Genomic DNA, 14,843 nt, shown 5'->3' on the forward strand with positions numbered 1-14,843 from the left:
CATGCGACTGGGTATGTTTGCCCGCGAATTGTGGCATGCCCCAGCGACGCCAGTCTTTCTCTAGTCATGGAAGTGTATGCACGTCAGTGCTTGTATAAACTCCATTAAACCGAACCTATTTCTTGTGTTTCATTGGCCACCCGTACAAACAGCAGCTATGGTAGCTAAGACTGGTGTAAGAAGTTTCTTCACAAAACCCTGAACATACTATGACAAGATGTTCTTGGCATACCCCACACCTGACACCATGAAATATTTCCAGGAATCATATATCAAACTTTAATTATGGTAAAGGGTAAAGAGAGACCATTACTGCAAGTCTTGCCCTGTTGTTTTGATATGATGACCTTGTTTGCATCACCCTTGTTAAAGCCTTTGAATCACTTGAACGCCTGTATTGAACACTTGAACACCCCGCACTCTGTGTCATTCCAGAGAGTGTAAGTTAAGGTGCCTAAGCCTCTTTTCAAAAGGCAAATTTCTGAGTCCATGTATTATTTTGGTCATTCTTCTCTGTACTGACCCTAGTGAATTGATGTCCATTCTGTAGGGCGGAGACCAAAACTGTACCGCTTAGTCAAGGATGGGTCTATCGCTAGAGTTTAATAATTACCTCTACACTTCTATTCGTTACTGTCCTAGCAGTAAAACCGAATGCTCTGTTAGCTTTATTTCTGGTGCTAATGCACTGCTACCTGGTTTTAAGGTCCGGACTCACCAGAACTCCCAAGTCCCTTTCGCACTCAGATTTTTCTAAAAACATGTTATCTAAGTTGTATCTATTTTCGGGGCTGTGTAGCCCTACGTTTAACACGCTCCACTTAGAGATATTAAAGTTCATTTACCATTTCACCGACCATGTGAACAATTTGTTAAGATCATCCTGCAGAATCTCTGCGTTGTCTCCTGACCTAATTAAACATCCTATTTTAGTGTCATCCACAAACTTACTTACATCACTATTTATCTCATTGTCTAAGTCATTTATGTACATAATGAACACAAGAGACCCAAAACCGAGCCCTGGGGGACCCCACTAGTTACATTGCCCCTAGATTTTACTCCATTTATGGTAACCTGCTGTTTTCTGTTACTAATCCAAGCTCTAATTCATTCTAACGCTTTTCCTCCTATGCCATGGGCTTTAATTTCATTTAGTCTCTGGTGTGGCACCTTGTCAAACACTTTGCTAAAGTCAAGGTAAAGAACATCATAATTATCATTTCATACAGAACTTTGTAGCCAGGTATAAAACATTTTTTTTTTTTTTTAAGAAGTGCGTCACATTCATTTCCTCCTCAAATCCCATGGGTCTAGGTTTGAATCTAATGAATATCTCCCCACACAACTCCAGTCTTTCATGAGAAATGTGCAATGCAATATCATGTTAGAAAAGTTTCTATTTTGTGTGGGTTATTATGTGACTTTTAAAAACATCTCACAAGAAAACTGCATCATACAAGTAGCAGTAGAAAAGCATCTCTCCTGTGCTCATCATATTTCTTTTGATATTACTCCTTCATGAGAAAGCTACATTGCACAAGTTATGGTGGAAAGGCTTCTTCCCACATATGCTATTTCAAATCTCCCTTTGGTGAAAAGGCTCCATGTTACAGGTCATGCTGCTGGACAGGCATTTCTCCAGTGTGGGTCATCACGTGAGATTTGATAATCCTTTCATGAGAAAGCTGCATCACATGAGTCACACTAGAAAGGCTATTCTCCAGAGTGGATGAGCACATGATTTTTGAAATGAATATTCTAGAATGGTTTCTCTATGTGGGTCATCATGTGACATTAGAGACGACTCTTTTTATGAGAAAATCACATCACACAGATGACACTGGAATGGCTTCTCTCCAGTGTGTGAGCCATGATGTGAAGTTTGGTGACACTTGTGTGCAAAAGCTGCATCAAACTGGTGACACTTGAATATGGTCTTCTCCAGTGTTAGTTATCATGTGACATTTGATAGCACTCTTTCCTGAGAAGGCTGCACAGCACAGGCCACATTGAAAAGGCTTTTCATGATGAAATTTTGTGGAAATGTGGGTCTTAGAGCAAGAAATGAGTTTTTATATTTTGAGGTATATGCTGATCAAGGATTTATCATTATTATTTTTGCAACCCTGGCATTTATAGACCATATACAAATACTATATAAAGTGGCCTGCTATCATTTATAATGTGGGCAAAATAATCTTTTTTGATTTTGTGATTGACATTGGTGGAGTTATGTGCTGAGTGCCATAAATAAGACAAATCATTAGGCATATATCTTTATTTTATTTCATTATTATATTTTCTTTTTTGTTGATTTTGTATTTCAAGAGTCCTATGCATGGCAACAATGACATAGCTGACAAAAATATTTATTATGTATTTTATATTCATCTGAATAATTACATTTAACCTAACTTTACAACTATACATATATTATATATATATATATATATACACATACATATACCAAAGGTTTTTTCCCCTTACACAGGAGGTAGCCAAAAGGCATAGAAACCACACCCACCAATTCCATCCCCTGCACACTCCATTCCCCTCTACCCTCCTTCGTATCTTGGCACCTCCTGGATGACGGGTCATCTCTGCATCCTGTCCACTGCCCTGGGTCAGAAGCAGTGTTGCAAAACACAACACATCCACAGCAAGGCCGCTTCATTCATTTGGCAACCCCACCTCTCCATCCCCTAATGCAGAAAAGGAGAACATGGGGAGAAATCCCTTCGGGCTGCGTCAATTTATTTCTCATACATACTCCCTCACCCCCCACCCACTCTCCCTCATGCATCACAACATCATCCATACACAACCATTCTCCATTCACACCTATCTTCTGTCTTCTCCCATCCTTCCTCAACAGACATTCCCCTCTTCCTCAATGCCTTTTTTACCCCATCCACCCATCTCATCCTAGGTCACCCACTTATGTTAACTCTTTTCACCTCTGTCTTCCACACCTCTTTTACTAATGTTTCTTTACTCATTCTTTCCATGTGTCCAAACCATCCCAATACTCTTTCATCAATCCTATCTCCCAACTCCCTTTCCACCCCTGTTCTCCTCCTCATTTCTCACTCTATCTAGCCTCATAACCCCTATCATACTTCTCAGGCATTTCATCTCAAACACATTCAAACTCCTTCTCTCTTCCTCTCTTATGTTCCATGTTTCTGCCCCATACAGTGCTGTCGGTACAAACAATCCTTCATACAATCTCCTCTTAGCATCCATTTCCAAATGTCTATTTCTTATTACACTTTTTAAACCCTAGGCATTTACTCGCTTCCACCCCACTCCTCCCTTTCCTGCCACATTCACACCCAAGTATCTAACCCACTTCCTCCAGTCTCTCTCCCTTAATACTCACTTCCAGTCTGCTCTCACTCTCTCCCCTTGTACATCTCATCACCTTACTTTTACCCACATTTATCTTCAACTTCCTTCTTTTGCACACCTTCCCAAACTCTGTCACTAACTTCCTCAATCCCTCTTCTGATCCTGCTACAAGTGCAGTGTCATCAGCAAACAACTAGTGTATTTCCCACTTTTCTCCATTTTCTTTACCTATTTCCAATCCCTGAACCACTACCCTTGCATTCACCTCTCACACCACCCCATCCATGTATAAATTGAACAGCCAGGGTGACATAACACATCCCTGACGAAGTCATACCTTTATCTCAAACCACTCACTCTCTCCATTTCTAATCCTAACAAAACCTCTACTACTATCGTAAAAACTCTTGACTGCTCTTAACAGCTTTCCTCCTATCCCATATATCTGCAAAACCTCCCACAGTGCATTCCTGTCTACCCTGCCATAAGCCTTTTCCAGATCCATAAATGCCCAAAATACATCCTTACCTTTTCCTATAGCTTTCTCACATATCTTACCACAAAAATCTGATCTACATAACCCTTACCTGTCCTAAACCCACACTGTTCCTCACCAATTACTCCCTCTGTTCCTCTCCTAATCCAATCAATCAAGAACCTTCTATAAGCCTTAACAAGCTGATCCCTCTCAAACTACTACACTCACACTTGTCCCCCTTTTCCTTGTAAAGTGGAACTATACAGGCAGTCTCAAACACTAAATAACCTCACCAGCCAGTCCACCATTACTGTGCTTCCTTTCTTCAGACATTTTGCATGGCATCCATCCAAACCACACAAGTCCTTTACTAATTCTCAACATTAATTTTATTTTCTAACTCCTTATTTCTTCTCTCTTCTGTTTTTGGCATTCACCCACTCTTCATACACACTATCTTAACTTATTGAATTTCCATATAATTTGTAGCTTTTCACTCTCATAAACATATCCAAATGACAGTTCTATGTAACTGTTATTTGAATAAAAGTTTTTACATTTCTAAATTTACAAACACCTACAGATTACAGAAGACAACCATGTCCGTGTGCATTACTAGTCATCTTGTGATGATCGAGACCTCTTTTGTGAGAAGCAGAATCACACAGGTCACACTGGAAAGGCTACTGTCCTGTGCAGGGGGATCACATGATATTTGAGGTCATTCTTTTGTGAGAGAGTTGCATTGCACAGGTCACACAGGAATGGCTTCTCTCCACTGTGGGTCCTCATATGCTTTGTGAGAGAACTCTTTTAAGAGAAAGCTATATAACACAGGAATGGCTTCTCTCCATTGTGGGTCCTCATATACTGGGTGAGATGACCCTGAATTGGAGAAAAAAAGAATTGCACAGGTCACACTGGAAAGGCTTCTCTCCTGTGTGGGTCTTCATATGCATTCTGAGATAGCCCTTTTGTGAGAAAGCCTCATCACAAAGGTCATACTAGAAAGGCTTCTCTAGTGTGGGTCCTCGTATGCCTTGTGAGATTACTCTTTAGTGAGAAAGCAGAATTGCAAAGATCAAACTGGAAAGTCTCCTCTCCTGTGTGGGTCCTCATATGCTTTGTTAGATGACTCTTCTATGAGAAAGCAGAATCACAGAGGTCACACTGAAAAGGCTTCTCTCCTGTGTGGGTCCATATATGCTGTGTGAGATAACACTTTTCTCAGAGAGCAGAATCACAAAGGTCACACTGGATAAGCTTCTCTCCAGTGTGGGTCCTCGTATCCCTTGTGAGATGACACTTTTTCAAGAAAGCATAATCACAAAGGTCATATCGAAAAGGCTTCTCTCCTGTGTGAGTCATGTGCTTTTTGAGCTGATTCTTTCATGGGAAAGCCTAATCACATAGGACACACTGGAAAGGCTTCTCTCCTGTGTGGTTCATCAAGTGATCCTCATATGCTTTCTGAGAGCACCCTTTTGTGAGAAAGCAGAATCACACAGGTCACATTTGAAGGGTTTCTCTCCTCTGTGTGGGTCCCCATATGCTGTGTGAGAGTACCCTTTACTGAAAAAGCAGAATCACAAAGGTCACACTGGAAAGGCTTCTCTCCTGTGTGGGTCCTCATATGCTGTGCGAGAGAACCCTTTAGTGAGAAAGTAGATTTACATATACCACACTGGAAAGGACTCTATCATGTGTGGGTCCTCATATGGTTTCTGAGATTACTCTTTCGTGGAAAGGCAGAATCACAAAGGTCACACTTGAAAGGCTTCTCTCCTGTGTGGGTCCTCATATGCTGTGTGAGAGTACCCTTGTGTGAAAAAGCAGAATCACACAGGTCACACTGGAAAGGCTTCTCTCCTGTGTGGGTCCTCATATGCTGTCTGAGAGCACCCTTTTGTGAGAAAGCAGAATCACACAGGTCACACTGGAAAGGCTTCTCTCCTGTGTGGGTCCTCATATGCTCTGTGAGATGACTCCTACGTAAGAAAGCAGATTCACATATACCACACTGGAAAGGCTTCTCTCCTGTGTGGGTCCTCATATGCTTTCTGAGAGCACCCTTTTGTGAGAAAGCAGAATTACAAAGGTCACACTTGAAAGGCTTCTCTCCTGTGTGGGTCCTCATATGCTCTGTGAGAGTACCCTTTACTGAAAAAGCAGAATCACAAAGGTCACACTGGAAAGGCTTCTCTCCTGTGTGGGTCCTCATATGCTTTGTGAGACCACCCTTATGTGAGAAAGCAGAACCACACACGCCACACTGGAAAGGCTTGTCTCCTGTGTGGGTCATCATATGACGTATGAGATTACTCTGATGTGAGAAAACTTTCTCACACATGCCACACTGGAAAGGCTTCTCTCCTGTGTGGGTCCTCATATGCTCTGTGAGAGCACCCTTATGTGAGAAAGCAGAACCACACAGATCACACTGGAAAGGCTTCTCTCCTGTGTGGATCCTTATATGCTGTGTGAGATTACTCTTGTGTGGGAAAGCTTTATCACACAGGCCACACTGGAAAGACTTCTCTACTGTGTGGGTCCTCATATGCCTTGTGAGATAATCCTTTTGTAAGAAAGCAGAATTGCACAGGTCACACTGGAAAGGTTCCCCTCCTCCGTGGATCATCATGTGATCTTTGAGGTGATTATTTCGTGAGAAAGCTTTATCACAGAGGCCACACTGGAAAGGCTTCTCTCCTATGCGGGTCCTCATATGTTGCTTGAGATGACCCTCTTGTGAGAAATCAGAATCACACAGGTCACACTGGAAAGGCTTCTCTCCTGTGTGGGTCATTACATGATCTCTGAGGTCATTCTTTCATGGGAAATCTTGATTGCTCAGGCCACATTGGAAAGGCTTCTCATGTGTGGATCTTCATATGCTTAGTGAGAGAATCCTTTCATGAGAAAACAGAAACACAGGTCACACTGGAAAGGCTTCTCTATCCTGTGCTTCCTTATAAGCTTTGTGAGAGCATCCTTTTTTGAGAAAACAGAATCACACACTGGAAATGCTTCTCTTCTCTGTGGGCCATGAAGTGATTTTTAAGGTGACAGTTTTGTGTGAAAGCTTTATCACATAAGTCACACTGGAATGGCTTTTCTCCAGTGTGGGTTATCGTATGAAAAATTTGTTCTTTTGTGAGAAAGCTACATTGCACAGGTCACATTGGACAGGCTTCTCTCCTGTGTGGCTCATCATATGCTTTGTGAGAGAACCCTTTTGCGAGAAGGCTCAACTGCACAGGTCACACTGGAAAGGCTTCCCTCCAGTGAGGGTCATCATGTGATATCTAAGATGACTAGTGATATAATTGTGCCACAGATATCACACAAGGTCCTTTTCATTGTATAACAAGTATGGAATCTACAGATAGTTCTTCCGATGAAGTGGTGATATTTACCTTCATCCTGGAAAAAAAAGCATTTATAATATCACCTAACTCTGAAAGTGTGCAATATACTCCAATGAGGTAGTGGGTGTTTTGTACACAAACAATTTATACTCAAGGCCCTTTGCACATGCCATGGCCTAACATAAAATAGGAAGAAACACTTACAGATATGGTGATATCATATTCCATTCTACTTTTTCATTAGAAATGAGGTGAAAATCATCCTATAGCTACATGCATACTAACTCCACCAGAACCATTCAAATTTTGCTATAGATTTTTCATCATGTCATGATATTTGGAAGTGGACAATGGCCCAGCTGGCCACAACAGTCATATTTTAATATAACTCCATAACAAACCATGTTTGGGCTCATAAGACCTGAATCTAAACATGACCAACTCAAGGAAGGTTTATTCAGTTCATTTGTCTCAAATAAGTGATGCAAGTCACATCATTTAAGATTCTTAACACGTAATAAATAAAATTCATCCATATCTTTTCTCGTAACATTCAGTAAAATGCCTGTTTGTATAAAACATTTTCAATCTACAGGTCATTTAAACTTGGAGGAATTATATACACATACCTGGTCATCTTTAAGGAAGCCTGTGATTTCTTCCTTTCTGGTTGCAACACTCATTTGATAATAATGGGCAAGGAAAGAAAAAAATCCCAATTCTATTTGTGGAACTTTTTTTATATTAGTACTCTCTTAGTTTAGGTGTCCCTGATTATTAACATTAATCTATGTCAAGTTGGATGTTCTATGAGCTTTGCTCTAATTAGATCTTGTCCACATTTCTACTCAAATGGACACTTCCCATATGAACATTTTATACAAAAACATAATAACAGTACAGACATATACTATCATCGGCACCTGTATCCAGTACATTGGTTGGACAGTGTATTGTGACAGAGAATGACCAATTAACCATTTTTGGTATTTCCAATACATTTATGAAGTTGATATGTGTGCTTGTCCCACATTACTACTATCAGCATACTAACATCATCGGTGTTAGTATGAATAGCATAAAAGGAAAGTCCTACATTGTTTATGACATGTTCAGGTGATTTGTTGACCCATAAAACCTTCATATGCCAAGTTGCATATGTCAATTGAGCCAGCGGTTTGGATTTATGAATGATTATCTCTTAACCCCTTGAGTACCGGATGTGTGTTTTGTGACACCTGTGTGTCACGGCTGAGTGCACCCGCCAGGAGCCGAGCGTGCTCCCCGTGACACGCACGTGTCACAGTTATAAGCTGTGTGTATGGAGGGCTCTCAATGCCTCGGTTTCTGGGTTATTTCTACCCACGTGGTGGTAAGTGTCTGTGTTTACAAACATAAGGCTCCAGCCATTCGTGGGACGGTTTGGAATGTTTGTTTACGTAAGGTTGACAGGTCGGTAACGAAGGGGTTAATTGACAATAGTTGCTATGGCAACATGATAGGTATTAGTAGGAATAGTATAAAAGGAAGGTCCTACATTGCTTTAGACATGCTCAGATGATTTGTTGATCCATATAACCTTTACACGCCAAGTTGCAAGTCAATTGGGCCAATGGTTTGGATTTTATTGATGACTAGATTTTGTTAGAAAGGGGCTTCTCCCCTGAGATCTCAGCATGTTGATGAATTCGATAAACTCTTAATTTAAAATTAAAAAAATATATATATATACTTTTTCTCAATGAAAATGATCCAATTTTTTAAAGGAAGATGATTGTTAATGTTCTAAGTGGTCCAGGTGGTTGACCAATTGTTTTAAGTTTTACCTTACCGTTAGAACAGCATAAACCTGCAGGCTCACTTTGAAATAGTTTAGCTCGACAATATTTACAAATTTTATTCATTTGACCAATATATGCCATATTTGTATAATTTTTTGAGCTTTGGTATCTAAACGCTTCACCATAGTTATTATTAGTCTGTTTTTGAGCATAATCATTCCATCTTGACTGTAATATTCTTGCATTTTGCTCCAAATTCAATTGATTTCTCTGACTTCTATGTGCATCTCTATCAATTTCTAAAATTTCCTGTCCCCTTTCATCATTAAGGTTTTCTCTCTGACTTCTATGTGCTTCTCTATCAATTTCTAAAATTTCTTGTCTTCTTTCATCATTAAGGTTTTCTCTCTGACTTCTATGCGCTTCTCTATCAATTTCTAAAATTTCTTGTCTTCTTTCATCATTAAGGTTTTTTCTCTGACTTCTATGTGCGTCCTTGTCAATTTCCCTTATTTTTTGCTTTTGACCTTCAGTTAATGATTCTCTTCTTCTCCTTTTATATTCCTCATTTCCATTCCAAATTCTCTCTTTTTCTTCTTCATTCATCTCACTTATTTTCTTTTTTTTACTATTACAATTTTCACTTATTTTTCTTTTTCTACTACTGTTAACAGTGTTAATGATGATATTAGAATCCATACTAAAAGGATTCAAGTCTGAAACACTACCGCTATAATTACCAGTTTTATTGAGCGAATGAGGAGGTGACGACTTCATTTATTACTAACCTAAAGTGCGATTCGACTAACAACAAATCGGGCAGTTCGAATCGCGTCACCTGGATCGATCGAACAAATGAAAAAAAAATTAAACGAATAAATTGTATAATATAGAGACGAAATTGATATTAGCTCGTTTAATTTTTTTTTTTTTATCAAATTTATTCTCAATTTTAAAAACTTATCAAAGGTATGTATGGCAAGTGTATTTTATTATTTTTATTATATATTGTTTTTTTTTTCTTATTATTATTTTTTTAAATAGCCAATATTTGTTCAAAAAGCTCAATTACTTTGAATGCTACTCATGAATTGGAGCCAAATTTAATCTGAAACATTTACAAAGTAAGGTTGAGTCGTCGAAATCGAAATTAGTCGATCGATCGAATCGAGAAAAAAGTCTGACAGACAGACACAAAACCGCTTTTATTTATTAGATAATCTATAAATTGACAACTTAATAGTTGCCATGAAAAGGCAAATTTGGTATGATGGAGATGTCCCAAATTGTTTTTGACATGCTCAGGTGATTTGTTGACCCATAAAAACCAAGTACTGTATTCCAAATTTCAATAAAATCGGACCAGTGGCTTAGAGTTTATGTGTATTTCTTTACCAAAATCTTTACAAATTACCACCCTCAATTCTCACACTTTGTATTGGTAAAATCTAGCCAAAAATTCGGGCTAAAAAAAAATGTATCTCCCTTATTTTTCAAGCTATTTAAAAAAAAAAAAATTCTTTCATATGCAACACAAATTTAATGGTTATTATCATTATTGTTATTTTTTGTGCCTGTACCTACTTTAAGCCAAAAATTTGGAATTCCAGAAAATTTCAAAATGCCATATCTCCCTTATTTTTAAAGTGATTAAAAAAAAAACTTCTGCTTGTAATGAAAAGGTCTTTTACAGGCAACAAGAATTGAAGGGTTCAACCAAACTTGGAATTTCAGTGGTTGTACCAACCCTTGGTAAATATAAAGATGTTCTACCAATTTTTTTTTATGTAGCTGCTGACGTTACTATTAGTTTGCGGTTTTTATATCTGGTGTTCAGAGTACATTAGAATGATAAGAGCTATCCAATGGTATTGGTAATTGCAGCTGTGAGTTTGACAAACATTTTGATAAACACCACCCTTGCTCAGAATACCATATACAGTGCGAACGAGAATTGAAGAGTGGCAAATACACTAAGCTGTCTTACCCCTATATCATTGCTCTTACGAATTCAAGAAGAAGATACACTCGTTTAACCTGTACAAATCACAGCCAAGAAAACAAAATCTTAAAATGACTGACCGAGTGCAACTCGATGCTTGACGGGCTATGGCGTCATATGTAAACAAACGACATTATGTTTCGTATTTTCTACTTTTCATTTTTATTTCATATTTGTATAATCTATTTTCTTATTCCTATTTCATATTTACATTTTAATTTTCTATTTATATTTTATATAGGCCTATATTTCTATTTCTTATTCGTATTTTCTATTATTTTTGTTTATATTACTATTTTAATTGCTATTTCTATTTTCTGTTTTCTATTTTTAATTCTACATCTATGTTTATTTCTATTTTCTCTATCGATTTTCTATTTTCTACACATTTTTTCTATAATTCTATGATGCAGTTGTGATTGCTGACACGATAGAGTAGGAGCCCTCAACACACTTTCCCATGTAGCCCACACTTATGTATTGCTGTCCTCTAGCCTCCTGGAAACCAATTCAACACTGAATAGAATCAGTTGGCATTCACTAAACACCACTAGTTTTTAGTTTGGGGTCCCGATCGTAGAACACTGACTCCTTAGGGGCCCATGTCGGGACCACAGGTTGAAAACCACCGCGATAGAGGCGGAACACGGGACTAGAAAGAAATGGTCTAGAAATGAACAAAAACAAAACTGAAGTGATGTATGTAGGACGCACAAAACGAGGGCATAAATATCACAGCAGGAATACTTCAGTGAAGGGTAACATATGACTTTGATGAATGATGTCAAATATTATTCTCAACTTCAAGCTTTTGTTGTGGTTAGGTTCGCCGGACAAGCCAAGGGAATGAAACTAAGGCACACGGGGAGAAGTCACCGTGTTGTAACTGGGGGAGGTCATATATAATCACGGATTACCGGGCCAGATCACGAGTTGGCGGAAACGGTACTTGGTGAGGTCACTCCCGGGTTCGGCGCCAATCTTTTTCTCAGTCTTTGAGAACGACGTATGGCAGGAGGTTCTTCCCTTTGGCGGGGAATGGGAGGCCTCTGTGGAGGAGACTCCGATTTCTTGGGGTTGTCCATCTGGCTCCTCCGAACAGGTTTCATGCTCGGGAGGAGGGCGAAGTCATTTACTTGCCTATTAATAGCAGGTTGCAGCTCCTTTATCCAGATGGCTTCCAAGATAGCCAAGCGCTGTGGGTCCTCCTCTTTTGCCACAACTTCGATGTTTTTGACCATAGTCTCCCCATTGAGGTGGTGTCGATGCTGGGTCCAGTGGTGTTGCTTAGGTCCTCCGTGTTGCAAATGCATGGTGATTCTTCTGGATAATGTGGTGGTCGTCATTCCCACGTAGACTAAAAGGGGGCGTGCAGTCCTCCTCTGGGCATGTGTATTTATATACTACGTGAGATAGACAAACCTCCTGCGAAACATCTTGATATCTAATTTTTTCTGCTTATATTTTGTCTTGCTGTATTTTTTGTATTAATTTCTTGTGTTTTGTTTACTGTGTGCTGTACTTTTGTGTTCATTATAACTTTTGTGTTTCCTGTCAGTTTTGGACATTTTATTTGCTCCCTCTCCCCCTACCAGAAATTTACTTTTCGCAAGCTTGAGAGCTCACGCAAAAAAGTTAATTAACATTTCTTTTGCTGTTGTTTTTAACAGAATATATATGTATATATATATATATATATATATATCGCATTCCTGTAGTTGCTTCTGCTTCAGTCTTTAATCCTCCTTGGATTCACACGACACGGTCCCTATGCTATTTTTTCTACCATCTAACTTGTAACACAGCCAAGTCGCCCCCCCTTCACACCACTCACACAGACATGGACACACCTGTGGCCCTCACTACACTGCCCACGCGCACCGACCAGCGGACGCCCCCCTCCTCCCGGGGTTACCAACTCCTCACGCATTTTTACCCCTCACCCCAACAAGGGGTGCCAACCGCGCGTCCTCGTCTGTGCCATATTCACCACATCCACACCACAGTAACATTGTTAATTATCAAATCAGAGTAAGAAATATAATTCTCATAATATTACATCTTTCCCGTCAAAAATCTTATGGAGTATTATATTGAAAAGGACAATGCAACACTTCCAGGAACATATGTGTCCCGAAATCCCTGGACAGTGGAAGGAGGTGGTGGTGGTTGTGGGGCATGATAATTCTCGTGCACTGGGAAATTGGCAAAGGGGGATAGCTACAGTGGGAGCAGCCAGAGTCCAGGAAATTTGTGGGGATACCGGCCGGGACCACGGACGTTCCCAAACTATGCATGCAATCAAAGAGGGGAACAAACTCATATGGCACCGTGCCCTAGGCTAATCAAACAGAACATACTACACCAAGTTTATTGATTGAAATTATTTCTACAATCAATGACATGCAACTGGAATCTTTAAGCATTCAATATACTAACCCATTAAACTCCGATGACAAGATGTCTTGTCATTTGGTCAAATAAAACAAAAAATCATAAAACACCAAAATGTTTGATCAACCAGAAAAAATATGACGTCAGTCCTCGCTTCGCTCGCGAGCGAGGACTAACGTCATATTTTTCTGGTGTTTGATCAAACATTTTGGTGTTTTATGATTTTTTGTTTTATTTGACCAAATGACAAGACATCTTGTCATCGGAGTTTAATGGGTTAACTGGCCCTATTTACTTATGACTCACGTTTCCCTACCTGGCAAGCCCTGCGCGCTTTAACCCCTAACCTAACTAGATAATATCTAAATACCTCGGCTTACTCGGGAGTCTCTCCGAGGATAGCGCACTGCCGGATAAAGTCTTCAAATGAGTACATGTCCTCGGTTGTACAGAACGAGGCCACTGGTCTTGGACACACACGTGGTACGGAGGGCAGCGGAAACCGCCCTTTGCTGTTGGCACGCTTCCGAAGACTTCCTTTTCCAGATCTCACCACACTGAATAAAGTCATGTCCTAGTTATTGAGTCACTGGAGTGGGTTCGACATGCACTCCGAATGGACTTGCAGACTCTGAAGGCAGAACCCGTCGCGTCACAGATCACGCACGCTCCAATACGTCTTTGTGTTACTGTGCGTAACACTTGTCTCATTTCAAGAAGTCTCCGGGACACTAGGCATACGAATCACTTTTGTATGGCCGGCGATGGGTAAACGAGTCGGATTGATGTTTAAAATCCTCGATAGTCACCCTATGGGAGAGTGGGACGCATCTGGTTCTTCCGAGAGCACGTGTGGTCCACCTCACCCTGTACGAACCTGAGGTTAACTGCTTGGTACCCGTCCGCGTCGGGTCAACTGCTTTTTCTAATACACTGTTGCCGGTGCTCCCTTTTCTAATCACCAGTTTTGAAAGGAATGCAATGCAACGTTTATGTAGGAGTTGAATTACCTCTTGTAATCCTTTGAGGTAATCACTAGTTACGAGAAAGGACTATATGATCCTAATTAGCCTATACGAGAAGTGGCAAACGCGCAAGGTGGGGGGATTTGAAACCGTCATAGAACCAATTCGAACTGTAACACCTAGGTGAAACACACCAGTCCTAATCATAAAGTACCAAGTTACAACTACAATACGGAGGAACAGTAAAACTGAGAGGTTGAGGTATTCCAATCTTAACATCATAAGATTCGTGATGTCTTTTCGGCTATTACTCTCCTCTACTCTATGGAATCGTTGGAAGTACTATCTCAAGAATTTCCTCCCCCATTTCGTTCAAGTTGTCTCTTCGCACAGTTGCAGTGCCTTAACGAGTTTGAGAGTTCCCTATTTGCTCAAGAATTTCCTCCCCCATTTCGTTCAAGGTGTCTCTTCGCATGAAGAGACACCTTGCACGAAATGGGG

The 14,843-nt window shown here is 40.0% G+C and overlaps 1 protein-coding gene across 1 annotated transcript; it reads right to left on the reverse strand.

Moving 5' to 3' along the window:
- Positions 1 to 2,275: 2,275 nt before the first annotated feature.
- On the reverse strand, positions 2,276 to 11,291 carry LOC143031939 (uncharacterized). The gene is made up of 2 exons (XM_076196321.1): positions 10,969 to 11,291; positions 2,276 to 7,255 (listed from the first exon to the last, which is right to left on the reverse strand). Exon 2 carries the CDS (start codon positions 6,636 to 6,638, stop codon positions 5,532 to 5,534), a length of 1,107 nt encoding a protein of 368 aa, XP_076052436.1. The 5' UTR covers positions 6,639 to 7,255; positions 10,969 to 11,291; the 3' UTR covers positions 2,276 to 5,531.
- Between the last annotated feature and the right edge of the window lie 3,552 nt (positions 11,292 to 14,843).

This window comes from Oratosquilla oratoria, chromosome 12 (assembly GCF_046742065.1).
Source record: "Oratosquilla oratoria isolate Oo_2021 chromosome 12, ASM4674206v1, whole genome shotgun sequence".
Taxonomy (NCBI): domain Eukaryota; kingdom Metazoa; phylum Arthropoda; class Malacostraca; order Stomatopoda; family Squillidae; genus Oratosquilla; species Oratosquilla oratoria.

Bases quoted from the DNA above. Each gene is read 5' to 3' on its own strand.
- LOC143031939 (XM_076196321.1), bottom strand. From the start codon at position 6,638: ATGACCCACACAGGAGAGAAGCCTTTCCAGTGTGACCTGTGTGATTCT.